The following is a 16,150-nucleotide window of genomic DNA, read 5'->3' as shown; positions in this document are numbered from 1 at the left end:
GCTATGGTGATACAACCAGTGCTAGCTTTGAACCAGAAGCATTTTACTCTTTCACATCAATCGCCAAAACTAAATAAAAATTGGGATTAAGTAGTGAAATCCAGAATCCTGTCCAAAAGGAAAAGCATAATATTTCAAACAGAAACACTATGATTTGCCAAGGTGGTGGGTAGAGAATATTCAATATTTTATTAACTCCTTAAGGACTGGGATGTTTTTTTCTATTTGTACCCTTCGTGACAAGGCTGTTTTAACATTTTTGCTTTAATGTTATTCTCTCTCGTTACGTGTACCCACACAAGTTACCGTATTTGCTCGATTACAAGAAAAGGTTTTTTCCAGAGCAAATGCTCTGAAAAATATCCCTCGTCTTATAATCGGGGTCGTCTTATAATCAGACCTCAACTAGGTCTGACTATGGGACTAAGATCCAGATCCCCCGCAGCGATGCAGGGGACCTGGATCCTCCTGTCTCCCCCCCCCCCCCCCCCAATTTACCGGTACTTCTGAGTCCCTGGTGCTTAGTCCGGGCAGCGTGTAGAGCTCTACGCGATTTGTGTACACAACTTCCACTGCAGCCGGGAGGAGGTGTGGCTAGCAGCGGGGGTTGTCTGCGTCCATCGTGCAGACCTTCCCCGGCTGTCAAGAGTTCCGTGGAAAGTCTGCACGATGGACGCAGACATCCCCCGCTGCTAGCCACACCTCCTCCCGGCTGCAGCGGAAGTTGTCTACGCGAATTGCGGGGACTCAGAAGCTCCGGTAAGTTTGGAGGAGGGGGGGAGGGAGTGTTAAAAGGGGGCATAAGGCATTTCTGGAGGCAGAGTGCTCTGCGAAATGCCTTTTAACCCCCTTAATGCCACTCCGCCTCCAGAAATGCCTTTTAATCCTCTATACGCCACTCTGCCTCCTAATATGCCTTATACCTCCCTATATTCCACTCAGCCCCATAATATGCCTTTTAACCTTTGACACTCCTGTTCTCCTGCTGCTAGAAGAGACGCTGCTCGCGACCAAAGCACCGGTAAGCAGCCTGGCCCGAGCGGACATTTTTTTGAGGTCTGATTAGAAGACGACCTCGATTATAAGACGAGGGGTATTTTTCAGAGCATTAGCTCTGAAAAAAAACCTCGTCTTATAATCGAGCAAATACGGTAATAGTAAATATACAAATTGACAGATCTGACACTTGTTAAGAATGTCATTCTCCTATTCAAGATCAACAGTGTTAGGTTGCAGAACCACACTCGGACAGGTGGCAGCATCTTTGATGTTTCTAATAGATTGAAACATTTTAATATCACATATTATTGGGTAAAGATTCATTAGTTATAATCTTGGGAATGAATGATGTATTGCTTATTAGCAAGGAAATGGTTACATTGCAGCCTAATATAAAGGTGTGCATTAGGAGCACTAGGAGCATTACTTCAGGGAATGCTTTACTATCACAAAAGCAGACAGCAACAGGACCTAAACTCACTGTGAAATCAACGAGAGTAAAGGCAGCAAACCCCGCGTACGTTAGCCGAATGCTGTAATTTGCTAATAATTTGCTGTGTTTAATCAAGGCAGCCAGATGAGAAGGAAAATTAGACAACTATCATATTTTCTACCTCTATTAAATACCAAGAGCGTGTAACGATTTGCAGCAAAATACATGCAAAGTGGACTCCAACATCTAAGCTACGTGAAACTAGCTGTTGGGTTTCCTTGACCCCAAGATGCTCAGCTGCATATATTATATGTAGTACACAAAGTGGGCTCAGGGTGAACTTTTTGCATCTCATTGCTGTCATCCTTTAAAGGTAGATGCCTTAATGCCAAGTCCGCACAGGGGAAGCAGAAAATTCCTGCTGATTAATAAACCAGATGATCATCATCAGTGCACGGACCCTCGTAACCATGACAACAGTAAAACATATTGTGCAGATACTACAAATTGGGGGGAGGAGGGCTGACATGATGGGGAGAAAAGGAAGTAATTATCAAAATGGTGGACAGCCTTGATTTTATACATACTACCTAGAGAAAAATAGATAACTCACCATCATATAACAGAGATTGGGAACTTAACATGCTCCCTTGTTCGTGACCCGATATAATTTCTGGTTTCTTTAGGTTATGTGGTCTGTGTGGTGACTTGAGTTATTGCTATTACACATTGTCTTTGCCGCACAACAGCTTATGGTTTTAGAACAATAAACGCAGATTTAACAAATCACACTGCTTCAGAACTATGGCTCGTGCATATTAAATAGGCAGTTTACTACTTTGCTGCATACAACACTAATCCTTAATTGATTGATTATGCATTAAAGAGCTCTGTAAGGACACAAAGTGCTTTGTAGGCCAGCTTTCGATTAGAAAGCATGAAGAGCAATTAAGCAAGAAGCAAATTAACATTTCCCTATTTCTGAAACAACTTACAAGCAACTTTTAAAAATGGAGTATACACACAGCTTCCGCAAGTCTGGGTGACCAGGTCACCTCAGGCAGAAACCAAAAGCCAAACAATTCCAAGTAGTGTCTTGTGCAAAGGTCCAAGACTCGCTTTGTAATTCACAAATGGGTCAGACTACACAAATGAAACCTACCCTGAAGAGGTCATGTGTTATTATTTATGACTTCGTGAACATGAATGCTGTTATTCCTTGCCATCTTTATTATTTGTTTTTACTTGGACTAGTAAATTGATATGTTTGGTTTTTTACTGAACCGAGCGTGGACATGCCCGGTATATTCCACCACTTTGAATGCTGCAGCTTGATCTGTGATACATAATATGCCTTTGCATGATGTCAAGGTTGAACTTAATGCTTTTATAGAACATCCTTCCCAGTATTCTAGAATTCGAAAAACCTACTCTGGATTAACTATTTAATCATGTAAACGTTTGCATCACTTAGAATTTTTCAAAGAAATGTTTAATTGCCATAAAAAAGACAGGAACCGATAGGTCGCTGCCACAGAAAACAGAAACGTGATCTTTCATTTTGTGATGTTGCTCTCATGAAACCTTTAGTGGAGAGAATAAAATCACAAACGGTGAGGTTTATTTGGATAATATACCAGAGCGCTCAATTATTAGGTATTATGCAATTCAGTAGAATCAAGCATACTCCGGCACAGGTAAATGTAGGGTAACCTCAGGCCTCACATGGGCCAGGACTTTTTAAAAGTATTACGTATATTATATATATATATATATATCTATTTATTTATTTTTTTAGAGAGAGTTATGGTAAAGAAAGTAAACTGCACGAATGTTCTGGGCCTGTGGTGTCTAAGCAGATTACCGGGGAAATACTGTAGAAACACACAAACACATTTTTATTAGTTATATGGTTTATATAGTTAATATGGTGTTGCATATAGTAATACCGAAGTCATTGAAGTCAATGGCAATAACGTAATGCTAATCTAGTTAAATCCATATTTCTTCACTTGCATTTGTCAGTGTCCCTGGGTGATTGACTGAAATATTAGTTTACTGCAATACACAAGGATTTAGCGTGTCTGTCTAGTAAATGAAACGCGCGTATTGTAAATAAGCAGTTCTCAGTATTAAAATGTAAAACTATTATTATGCGCTGCAAAAAAAAAACACTATTCTTTCTGTGTACTTACTTATTCCAGCTAATTGTGCAGAGAGGCTTGACGCCTGTTGAGCAGGCAGGGTTGACGCCTGTTGAGCAGGCAGGGTTGACGCCTGTTGAGCAGGCAGGGTTGACGCCTGTTGAGCAGGCAGGGTTGAAGGACTAGGCTGAATTGTGGAGGGTTGAGCTTCAAGGTCAATGAGAGAGGTTCTGTCCCCAGATACCTATTGAAGAAGCACAGCAACTTAACTGCCACAGGCTTTGTAAGTAATGAACAAATTAATCAATACAATGATAGGAGACATAATGCCACTTATTAATCATTCTAATCAAGATATATGCCACAACACATGTTGTCCTTGAAAACTAATACCAAATAACACCCTTGTATTCTGAGGCCTAGAACCTTCTTCCACAAATACAATTTTTTTCTTTAATCTTGAGAATGCTAGAAGAGGTGATATGGACATGGGGAGAAATATGTTGTTATGAGAACGTATAAATATATAGAGGAATTGGATCATACCAACTTTATGTTAGGACCAGGATTCTGAATTTGATCCTTAAGGCAATTGAAAACCATTTTGGCAGCACAGAAGGAGTGATGTATGAGGTCAGAAAGGAGTTTGAAGAATGTCAATTGGAATGATATTATGGTAGTCAAGACAAGAGTGAAAAGGGGTCACCTCATCCATCCTTACAGGGGAAGCTCACTGAAAGCTTGACCTTCATGATAATGCATAGTGATATCAGTATCAGGGAGATAAATATTAACTTTCATGCAAATTCTGAATAGACCACTAAGGACTTCTGCACACCTTATTTTTAAGACACTAAAAGGGTGTTTAGAAAAGTAAACTTTTCAAACCACACAGAAATTAGAGGTGCAACATTACCAGTGTCTCCGCTGCACTTCCTCCTGGCTGACCAGCAAACATCCTCTCAAACCTGAAAATATAGGCAATTGTTAAAAACGTTGCATCATATGTAGCAGATCATTGCAGGAAAACAAAAAAATTTTGGCTGTGCACAGTAAATAGAGGACTATGGTACACTTGAGTGGAATAAAATAAAATAACATTGCTCAATGACATACAAACAGATTCCCCAAGAGGTGAGAATATGTTACTTTGTTTTACAGAGAAACTGCTTTGAGACCAAGTCTTTTTGTGAACAAAAAAAAACAAACATTCCAGCTAAACACCGCTTACTAAATGCTCTATAAGGCAGTCACTTTACTGGAACAAAATGAAAACAGGACTTTACACAGTAAAGCAAACACAATTTAGGGATTCTTTACATTGTTAAAAAAGGTGAATTAATATCTTTGGTATTGCTTGTATACTACACAAATACAAATCCACTTTATGGTCACCGAAGAAAACATTTAAGAGAAGATTTAATTCCTACCATCAAGCTATTCAAGTCACAGACAAACATCCCACAACTACTGGAGTAGGAAGATCAACGGCATCTTTTTACCTCTCATGTCGAAGAAAAACATTGTTTAGGTTGTCATTCACTATAAGAAGTTCTTCAACCAGTTGTTCATGGGTAACTCTGGGGATGAGCTCCAGGACTCTGTGCTGCATGGCTCGGCATGTCCGGTTCAACTCCTTTGATTGAAAAATTACAAATCAATTCAGTAATAAAACGTATTATGTTCCCCATCAAACACAACATCTTTCCCCCAGCCATAACACGGTGGAGACTCAGACTGCCCAGCATTTCTAGACAACATTACCATTCTTTCAATACCAAAGATTGAAGGACTGGAGGCCATTCACACTGCTTTCATCTAGTTTCAAAAATGATGGCTTGTGGACTGTCTTTGAATCGATTTCTGTGTCGCCTACCACCATTGATGCCTTAGACTCTAAAAAAAGGCACTCTCACGGATAATAATAATGGAGGTGATCGCATATCTAGTTCCTGGAACACACCGAGTGGTAAGTGTTTTTTTGTTTTGTTTTTGATAAATGCTTATTAAAGTACGCAGGGTTCTATATGCATTCTTCTTTGTGTCAGCCATCACCTAGCAACAGCAAAACCCGGCAAACAGACCGTTGCTGCTAAAAACGGTGGCGTTGAGCTCATGCACAGCACCCGCGTTTCTCAGCAATCAGGTGTTTGGGACAGCCGCACAACGAGCGGGACTCCTGAATCACTTTAGATTTAAAACGACAACAACACTACTGGAGGATCTCTGCCTGACAGATTTTATGAATGCCTCTTCATAAGAGATCCTTTCTTGCCAGGGACGATTCCTTCTTCTTATACTTCTTCTGAGGAGGATGTTGTCCCAGTTAAAAAATATAAAAAAATGCCTTCCTTCTCCTTCTGATTGTTCTGATGAGAATTTTACAGGCTGTATTCCCTCTGCTGCTCGTTTGAGGAAAGGCACACCGTAATAATACGTTTGTTTAGCTCATTTAAGAACGACAGTCTTTCCACATTATGGATAAGGCTCGTTGGAGTAACTGATCTACGTCTTCTAGAGTGTTTGATGAGTTAATCCCTAGCAGTTTCACCAATTCCTGTTACAGTTTCCATGTAATTGACAGAGTCAGATGACAGTGCGCTTGGCTGCTTTCTCTGAGATACACAAGTTAAGCAGTTTACAAATGGTCAGAGTCAACTTCTGGGCAAGAATGTCCCATCATACAGTTCAAAACCATAGAAGCTGTGGGGCCACTGCATTTGATGTCTGATAAAGCAGAAAGAGAATTGCAGAATATATCTTCCTCAACCCTTATGGCCTCTAAATGGGCTTTACTGAAGGCATCAAGCAGAGCTGTTCAAATTATTGTACAGTTGTTCAATTACATTATCAACATAATAACTTGATGTCTTCAAGCTGCAGACATGTTTGATTTAGCTTCCAAGTTGCATGAATTTCCCAAACTGGAAGACTCCTCTTTAAGTGAAGGGACGATACAAAGCAAGATCATTTGCAGAGCTTAAGAAGTCTTCCTGGTTTCAAACAGTCCTTTTGGACTGAGTCGTTAATACAGGGTTCCAGAACGCTCCCTAAATTTACCCTAGCAGACCCAGTAACGCCGCCAAGTGGGAAGAAATAAGGCCTCAAGCAGAGGGACTTCTTCCACAGGTAGCACACTTCGAAAGCATAAACATCCAGGTTTACACTGGGGAGACTTCAGAGAAGACAAACAGGTGTTGAGAATCTTCCAAAAAGGGCTGAAACCACTTATTTTGAAGTTTCAAGTGCAGCCTGAAGTGAACCCAGTTCTAGATCATGCTCCTTCACTGGCCTTAGCTCAGGGAAAAAATTAGCAGATCTGTCGGTTTCAGGATGGATCAGTCCACTCTTTCCAATACCAGAACTGGGTGGTTCTTGGAGGACGGTGTTAAATGTAAAAGCGTTATTTATCTTTCTTAAGGAGAAGGATGAATGGATTATCAGATCTCCCTGCCCCGAAAAGATTTTTTTCCTCCTCAAGCTAGATCTACAGGATGCCGTCCATACCATGCCAACTGCCCAAAAGCACAGGCACTTTCTAAAATTCCATTTGAAAGGGCAGGTTTATCAATGGAGAAGAAAGGTGTTTAGCCTTACAGCTTTTTCCAGGGTAATAAGATTGTTAAAATCTCACATCAGGCTGAAGGGATTTCTATATGTCTTATTATGTAGACATTATTTTGGTAGTACTTTGGATTCTACAGTGCTAATCCAACAAAGGAATTATCTCATCGCCCTTCTTCAGAATCTGAAGTTTGTAGTAAACTTGCAAAAATCCATCTAACACTCACAATATTCCCTTTCTAGGTTTCATATTGGACACAGGAGTGTTGTCTCTCTTATGCAGAACAGTTGGAGATTGGAGAGATCTTACAAACATTATAGGGAAGAGAATTGCACTGTCCCCTGGGTACGACAATTCCCCTTTATTATGCAGGATGACCTATTTGTTTCTGGGCAAAACATTAAGGCTGGGATGTCTTGGGCTTCAAGTGTTCCTTACTCACACAGTCATGTAAGATTTAAGGGCTACTCTGGGGACTGAGATTTCCCAACCTTGCACATTTATTCCACTATCATTTGCCTTAACACTGACCATGGACTGTTCCAAACACTGTTGGGGAGCGTTCTCTGCTTAAAAGGCAGTTAGAGGTAGAGGTATTTAGCCAGAGTAACAAAAAGCTCTCTTCATATAAATGTCAGAGTGGTGAAAGCAATAAAATTGGTCCTCCACAAACTAGTGCCTTTAGGCCCTACAGAAGTAGCGGTTTGCATTCAGTCAGACAACAGGAATTAGCAGACGCCCTACCACTTCAACATCTGTCATAAGGAACAGTTCAGTTAAATATTTTTCTGTTCCAGCTAATAGAAAAGACCTTTGGTCAGGTAGATCTATATGCCTCTCAGACGTTTGCTCAGACTCCAAAATATGTATCGCAAACATGGACAAAAGTGCCATGGTCGAAAGAATTCGTGACATCCTTCTCGTGGACGAACATACCAGCTCCCTATACTTTTCCTCCTCCATCTACCCCGATAAAGTTTCTGACAAAGGTCTTTCAGAGCAGAGTTCGAGAACTAGTCCTGTATATCTAGTTTGGTCTTCCAGACCGCGGTACCCCCCGATTCAAGCCCTAATTAAAGGCGCAAAGATTCATTTGGGATTGCTCTCAGGGGACCAGAGACATGGTTCTCAGTCTTCCTTGTGGATGGTGGCTCTTGCAGTCTGCTAACCCACCGTATTTTATCAGATCAAACTTTAGTTGATGAATTCTTCCCTAAGAGATCACACCAGAGTGAGATATATAAAAATGATTGAGGCGTTTAATAATTGGAAAGTGTCCTTTTGCTCTTTTTCCTGATAGGTTGATTATATTCCATTAGCTTTGGAATTACTCAAATTCACAAATGTAATTCGGCTTTAGAACAATTAAAACCTATGGCTCGTCTCTAAATATCTTGATACCAAATCTCACACACCCGTTCCATTCTGGTGTTTTTCAACTTGGGACATTGATCCTTTAGACTTCTTAAATAATCTTTTTTTTTTTTTTTTTTAAAGTCAATTTTTATTAGCTTCTGTGACACGAAGCAGGTCATGAACAGATACACCAATAATGTATACAAGGAAGTCGCAACAAGGAAACTATACAGCACAGTGTGTAAATATACAGTCATGTACAAAAGAATACAGTGGATAGTTACAAAAAGAATGGCACCAAGTGACATGACCGTTGGATACAACAAAGGAATCTATTCAGACAATGCAGCACAGGCAGCTTCACAGAAGTGGTTTTGTGATATGTAAATAAGAGAAATCATAGATAGAGGAGAAGAAAAAAAAAAAAAAAAAAAAAAAAAAAAAAAAAAAAAAAAAGAGTCCGAGAGTGGGAAAAGTGATGGGGAAGGAAGGAGGAATGGGAGATGACAACCGCCTCAAGGGATATAACTGGTCAGAGATGCAATAGTTCCAACCTGGTGGTAAAATCTGTGTGTTTAGAGAGCCAAGGTGTCCAAATGGCTTCAAACTTGGACAACTCGTCTTTCAGTTTGGCCGTAAGGTGTTCCATGATTATTATATTCCAGATAGCGGCTTGAATCTCGGCATCAGTCGGCGGGGACCCCTTCCATCTCCTTGCGATCGTCAGTTTGACTGCTGCACAAATGCAGTGAATAAGCTTGTGGGATGAGAGCACTGGCTGCGCGACGTCCATCACTAACAGGGCCACTTCCGGGGTACCCTGTATCTCAAGACCTAGCGCCTGGGATAGCTTGTGGAAGGCGACCTGCCAGATAGGCTGAACCGACGCACAGCTCCACCATGCATGCAGGTAGGTAGGTACCGGGCTGTCCACAGCCCCTGAAGCACGTCACGAGGACCGACTGGAATACATGGGATAACGTATCGGAGAGAGGTACCAGTGCGCTACTACTTTATAAAGCCTTTCCTTCACAGTCGTGCATACAGCAAGTTTACGTGTGGTGGATGCCGCCCTCTCCCACGCCTGTGGAAACACACAATTGAGGTCCGTGTGCCAACTGTGTCTGTATGAAGGTGGGTCTTTGTATTGAAACGCTAGGAAATTACCGTAATATGCAGAAATTGCTTGTTTGTGGCGCTGACCCGTGAGAAATCGTTTCTCACAACACTGTAGCAGCGGCCAGAGGACGTCTCGACAGCATGGATTGAAGAAAATGATCTGGAGATATCTAAATAATTCCGTTGATGGAATATCTAGCGTCTCACGCAGCGTGTGGAATGGAACAACCGCATTCTGATGTATCAACTGCCGCACACGCACAAGTCCCTTCTCCAGCCACCACTGGAAAATCCTCGGCTCCACTCCCGCCGGAAACGCTGGATTAAAGAACACGGGAGTCAGTGGAGAGATATCTCCGGCAAAATTCAGGTCATAACGACAGGACTTCCAAATAGAGAGAGAAGCCATCATCGATGTCGGAGGAGGATCTGTGGATGTAACCGAGGCGACCATCCAGAGCAGGAGGTGAAGTTGATGGTGCGGTGCAAAAGCCCGTTCGATGTCCACCCATGGGAGGGCGCCTTCCGGGAGGGACCAGGATTCTAATTGAGCAATTCTAGCCGCCAAATAATAAAAGGTAGAGATTTGGAGCAGCGGGGCCACTTTTGCATTTGGGCATGTACATCGTGCGTCTATTGATTCTGGCTCTTTTAGAATTCCAAAGAAATCGAAATATGAATGATTGGAATGCATCTAAATCGGATCTGCGAATTGGGGTGGGCAAAGCTCGAAACAAATACAGAAGCTTAGGCAAGATGTTCATCTTGATCGCGTGAATACGTCCAAGCCATGAGATGGAGTAGTTGGACCAGCGCATGATTTCTGAGCGTAATGTGGACAGTAGTGGAGTGTAATTTGCTTGGTACATTGTTTTGTGCGAGTTAGTAATATTGATACCCAAGTAGGTGAGAGACATGGATTTCCAGGTGAACTTAAAAGCAGCTGAAAGAGAATTTATTACCGGGTCTCCCAGGTTTATGTTCAGGGCCTCACATTTAGAGTCATTAAGTTTATATCCTGAGATATTAGAGAAAGCCTGAAGAGTGGAATACAAATTTGGAAGAGAGATAAGAGGATTCGACACGGTAAGATATCGTCTGCGAACAGACCGAGTTTATATTGACGTCCAAGAATCTCCACACCCCGCACATCTGGATTAGATAGTATTGCGATCGCCAGCGGTTCCAGGCATATGGCGAATAGAAGAGGCGAAAGCGGGCAACCTTGCCTGGTGCCGTTTAATACTTGAAAGGGTAATGATTCATGTCCCATAAGAGCAATTGTCGCCTTCGGAGAATCATATAATGCACGAACGCCCCTGAGGAAACGACCACCGAATCCAAATGACTGCAGAACTTCCCACATATAGTGGCAGTCTATGCGGTCGAACGCCTTTTCGGTGTCCAATGCGAGGAGCATCAGCGGTTGATCCGTAGAAACCGCAACATCAATCAGGTTCAAGGTTCACCTGATGTTGTCTGGGGCTTCCCTGTGGGGTATAAATCCCACTTGGTCCGGGTGAATCAGTGTCGAGATGATTGAGCTCAGACGTGTTGCGAAAGGTTTTGCATATAATTTAGTATCAGCATTGATAAGGGATATGGGACGATAGCTCCCACAGTTGGCTGGATCCTTCCCCTCTTTATGGATAACAATAATCCTAGCTGTAAGCATGTCCTGCGGGATCGGCTTCCCATCTAAAAATCTGTTAAAAAGGGTAATTAATCTGGAGCTCAATATCGAAGAGAATTTTTTGTAGTACGATCCCGGAAGGCTGTCCGGACCAGGAGCCTTAGAGGATTTGATGGAGGAGAGAGCGCGTTTGAGGTCATCTTCCGAAAAGGGGCTATTTAAAAAATCTGTGTGTTTCGCGGATAAGCATGGAAGTGAAAGGGAATTCAGGAAGTCAGAAATATGCTCATTTCCAGTTTTATTAATGGGAGCTTTGTTGCAATCATAAAGCGATCTGTTGGGATCCGCGATATCAATGGGATTTACCCAAGATTTTTGGTGACTGTCAACTGTGGTGACATAAGTATTGTTGTCAATGTTTTAGCCAGTTGAACTCTTCCTGTATTACATGTCTTTTGATATGTTAACGAGGGCACACCTACAGTGATTCAATATGCCTGTGGAATGAAAAATCTTAGTTCAGTCTCTCTCTGCCCACCATCCTGCATGGATGGGGTAATCGGTGGTGTGCTGGGTTTTGTTGGACCTTTAGGTTGCAGGTTAGTCTTGGAAAGTGTTGCATTGTATGTTGGGCTGTCACTCATTTATTGTATGTTACTGGTTTTTTGTCTCTTATTAAATATCTGTTAAATGTAGACGAACCTTTGTGTTATATTTTTATATTTGGTTTAAACACCACATCAACAATTTTTGAAATGGTTTGGGATTTCCTCTTAGAGCGCAAGCGCCTCGCCAACGTTGCGCTCAGGTTGAGGGAGTAAAGTACCGCTTTACTTAGGAGTAAGTTCAGTTCACCCCGTGTCTGGATAATCTCCCGAAGCGTTGAGTCGCACAAGGAGCGTTTATGATGAGTTTCGAGTTGAGCGAGCTTGTCGGTGAGTAACTTCACTTCCAGTCGACGCGTCGTGCGGCTATTTTAAGAAAAGGCCCTCGGATAAAAGCCTTATGGGCCGACCAGACCAGGGCCAGATCCATGTCAGGAGTCTCGCTGAAACGAAAATATTCATCAAGATCTCTGCGAACGACCTCCAGCACCGAAGGATCGGTCAACAAGAATTCATCCATCCTCCATGTGGGACGAGTTGACGGGGTGTCCGTTAGCACAATCGAGCATTCCACCGCGCCGTGGTCCGACCATGTGATGGGGTGAATTGTGGAAGACATGTCAGACGTAATCTATTTTGGCTCAAAAAAATAAAGTCAATGCGGGAATAAGAGTTATGGGGGTGAGAATAAAAAGAAAAGTCAAGCATTTTAGGGTGAAGTAGTCTCCAGATGTCCACCAGGGCCGTTGTCCGGATAAAATCTTTAAGGTGTTTCATATTCGGCGATGTAGTCGTTGTTGTGTGCGGTCCCTTCCTATCAAGGAACGGGTCCCAAATGGAGTTGAAGTCACCGCCGACGATAATGCGTTGGGAACGATACGGCAACAAAATGTCCGATAAACGGTTGTAGAAAGAAACATCACTAGTGGAGGGGGCATAGACGTTCAAGATTGCTGTGGGTTGGCTGCGCAAAGTTCCTATCAATAATAGAAAGCGACCCCATTTGTCTGAGCGGACCTCCGTGAGTTGGAAACCGAGGGATGTTCTCAGGAAGATACTAACTCCGTTTTTTTTTCTGTCTCGGGTGCGGTGCATGGAAGTGCGTCCCGAAGGATCTGTGCCAATAAGACGGTATATAGGATTTGCGGAGATGCGTTTCCTGAAGCATGATAATATCACAGCGGTGATGTTGATAGTAGCGTAGAGCCTTGTTCCGTTAATGTGGGGTGTTGAGGCCCCTAACATTATGGGAAATGATCTTAATCCGCGCAGACATCACATCAGGAGGAACAGCGCTGGCATACAGGCGCTAAGCACTGTGAGCGAGGCGTCATCAACAACTATCTTTGACATCTCCCAAAAGAAGAGGTAAGGAAAGGAGAGGGACAGGAATAAGGGAAAGAAAGACAGAAAAGAAAGAAAATAGAAAAAACTAAACAGAATACAAAAAAACAGATACATATGTAACTCTTGGCTATCACTTGACAGCGGTGCGTCGTCCACTCCCGACCATAGGTCGGTCAAGGCGACCGTCAAGTAACAGAGTGACCGCAGTGGTCAATAGGGGGTACTAACTGTCCACGGAACTCGACGCTCTCCCCCCAGCCCTGGGATGAGGAAAAACTACCCCCTAAGAATAGCCAGGGGCACCCCATGGTGTGTAAACATAGAACCTGACTTTAATACTGGGGTTCTTGCAAACAGAACTCCTCATGTAGAGGCCCTCAAAAGCAAACCCCAGTACAAACATCAAAACAAAATAAAGCAATATGAGTTAACACGGAGCGGTGCATAGTGAAAGACTTATCTGTCCGGTGTAACAGGCTTCGGCAACCACAGAATAAGTCCCGCAAGGCGTCCGGTCGTGTATCGCAACCTGAGCGCATGAGAGTGGGCCTTGGGGCAGGCACCAGACAAACCGGGAGACGAAAAGGTAACTCGGTGCTGATGCAGCAGGCTCAAGGCATGGAGTCCCCAGTCGCGGTGGTAGTGTTGGTAGGGTTGTGCGTGGAATGAGATGCTGGGATCACTGACCGGGTGTCTGTGGCTGCAGGGGTCATCTCTTACGGCCTAGAAGTAATGGCGGTAGATCCAGTTCTCGAAGCAACGTGTCAGCTTCCGCCATGGTCTTGATGGTGATGCTCCTACCGTCGTTAGTGGCCTGGAGGGCAAAGGGGAACCGCCATCAATAGGAAATATCACAGGATCTGAGGTGATCGGTAAGTGGTTTGAATTCCCTGCTCCGGCAGTGTGTTAGGAAGAAGTTGCCGAAACAGGTCCGCAAGTACCTCATCGACGACCAGGTAAGTCTCCGGCATGCCACGAATACGGATATTATCCCGTCTGGACCTGTTCTCGAGATCTTCCTGATCATCATGTAGGGATTGTAGTGTTTGTCGCAGTGTGGCGATGTCTGACTGCAACGTGCGTTGTACCTGTTGCATCGAAGACTGTGTGCTTTCAAGTGTGTCTGTATGGTGCCAGATATCCGCGATGTCCCGTCTCAGGTCCTGCAGCTCGCCTCAAAGTTGGTCTATGATATCCTGCTTAACCGAGAGAACTAGGTTCTTAAGGTCTGCAATATCTTGTTTGGAGCAGGCTGCCTCTGCGGCCATGTCGTCAAGTAGGCCCAAGTGCGCAGATGGTAAGAGTGCGGGAAGCACCGCAGGAGAGGGTTTCCTCTGAAAAATGTCCGGGACCGATGACTTTTTTGTAGATTTCCGAGTGCCTCCGGGCATACTGCAGCGGTGGAACGTATTTCGGAGAAGGTAAGAGTGGGTGAAGTCACTAAATCAGTAGCTTATGCAGGGCTTGAAGGGAGAGCAGAGGAACTACACGACCATCTTGTCACGCGGCTAGCCACGCCCCCGACTTCTTAAATAATCTTAACAATCTTGACTTAAGATAAGATGGTCGGCAATAAAATTGGCACCTGTATTTGCTTTGGCAGCAAGAGGTGTGGAATTCACATCACGTTTTAAAAACCACAGCTTTCTAGGACCCCTTAGGATTTCCATATAATTCTTAAGGGGAAGCAAAAAAACAGCACATATGGATTCTGCTCTGGTAGAATTTGATTAGGTCAGAGATTGTTCTGATCCAGGCCTATGCCTAGTTCTCTCCTTACAGTTGTGTCTTGATGTATCAAGATAAATTCTTTAGCTATTTATTACATTCTCTTTTGCCATGAGGGCATTGACATGTCCACGTCCATGTTCCTCATCCCAATATTTGAAATGCTGCTCAGTAGTCTTCTAGTAAAACTATTGTTTTTGTTGGAGGTCATCTGAAGTAGAAAGACTTAGATTCCTCAGGACTACCACCGAGGGTGTGCTATTCTAGCCACTAACTGTTGCTTGGTAGCTTTGCCTCCCAGAGGGATAAAATTCAGTTTGCATAAATCTAAGATATGCAAACTCTCTTTGTCATAGGGATAACCATTTATGTTAGTCCGATTACTCTTCTGTAGGACTGTACTTTATTATAACGTTCTTACCATGTATATTATTTGTGTTATCTTCATTTTATTGGGCTTCGCTACTTCAGGGCGTGGTAGCGAATGCAGCTTTGCTATGTTGTAAAATTGTTTATTAAGAAGTCACATTTTCACCTTCTGACAGGGTCACATTTCATCCTTTGCTTAGGAGGTGGTAACTGTTTCTTTATTCCTTTTCCTTGTTGGAATGAGTTAACCATTCGCAGTTTCCCATTTGAAATCTGAGGTGATTCGGGACTTCTGCGCACTGCACGGCTGTCCCGAACCACCTGATTGGTTAACAAGCGCTGAGCGTGGCATGCACGAGTGCGGTACGAGCATTTTTAGTGGCAACCGTCTCTCCTGGAAGCTGAAGCACACCCACTAGGTATTGCTAGGTGGTTATGCCCATCCCTTGGACACAGTTTGCAGATCATAGATTCCTGCAAACTCAATTTTTGTGTTAGCAAATTGTCCCTTTAAGGACACATGGCCCTAGAACTTCTAACACAACTCTCCTTAGCCTCTGATAAGTACTTCTTTAACTGTAACTTTCATTCATCCTACTTGTAATCATAGACCTTACAGCCAGGTTCCATGTAAATGATTACAGACTTTATTCTCTCCCATTCAATTGGTGGAAGATGAAATGTTGCCTCACCTGTAGCAGTTCCACATCAGCCTGTGTGGATTTTTGAGGCGATATCTCTGTTAGCATTTCTGACATGACCCTCACGTTCCCATTCACCACCTCCAACTCACTGCGCAGCTTTGCCACCTGTGTGGATCAGAGACAGTCATGTAATCTGACACTAAAATAA

At 43.1% G+C, this 16,150-nt stretch overlaps 1 protein-coding gene across 1 annotated transcript in view; it reads right to left on the bottom strand.

The window, feature by feature from the left end:
* The window catches only part of LOC149284355 (target of Myb1 membrane trafficking protein-like), a 43,965-nt gene that overhangs the window by 13,138 nt on the left and 14,677 nt on the right, over window positions 1-16,150 (bottom strand). Inside the window, exons 6-9 of the mRNA XM_089496772.1 lie at window positions 15,991-16,107; window positions 5,079-5,212; window positions 4,533-4,544; window positions 3,628-3,758 (exon numbers count right to left, since the gene is read on the bottom strand). Of these exons, the coding sequence (XP_089352898.1) occupies window positions 3,628-3,758; window positions 4,533-4,544; window positions 5,079-5,212; window positions 15,991-16,107 (394 nt within the window). The remainder of the gene's footprint in view (window positions 1-3,627; window positions 3,759-4,532; window positions 4,545-5,078; window positions 5,213-15,990; window positions 16,108-16,150) is intronic.

The sequence above is a fragment of the Sceloporus occidentalis genome, unplaced genomic scaffold (genome assembly GCF_023333645.1).
Source record: "Sceloporus occidentalis isolate IW3139 unplaced genomic scaffold, rSceOcc1.0.p SCAF_94, whole genome shotgun sequence".
Taxonomy (NCBI): domain Eukaryota; kingdom Metazoa; phylum Chordata; class Lepidosauria; order Squamata; family Phrynosomatidae; genus Sceloporus; species Sceloporus occidentalis.
The sequence above is the reverse complement of the archived record's forward strand: the minus strand, read 5'-3'. Positions and strand labels throughout refer to the sequence as shown.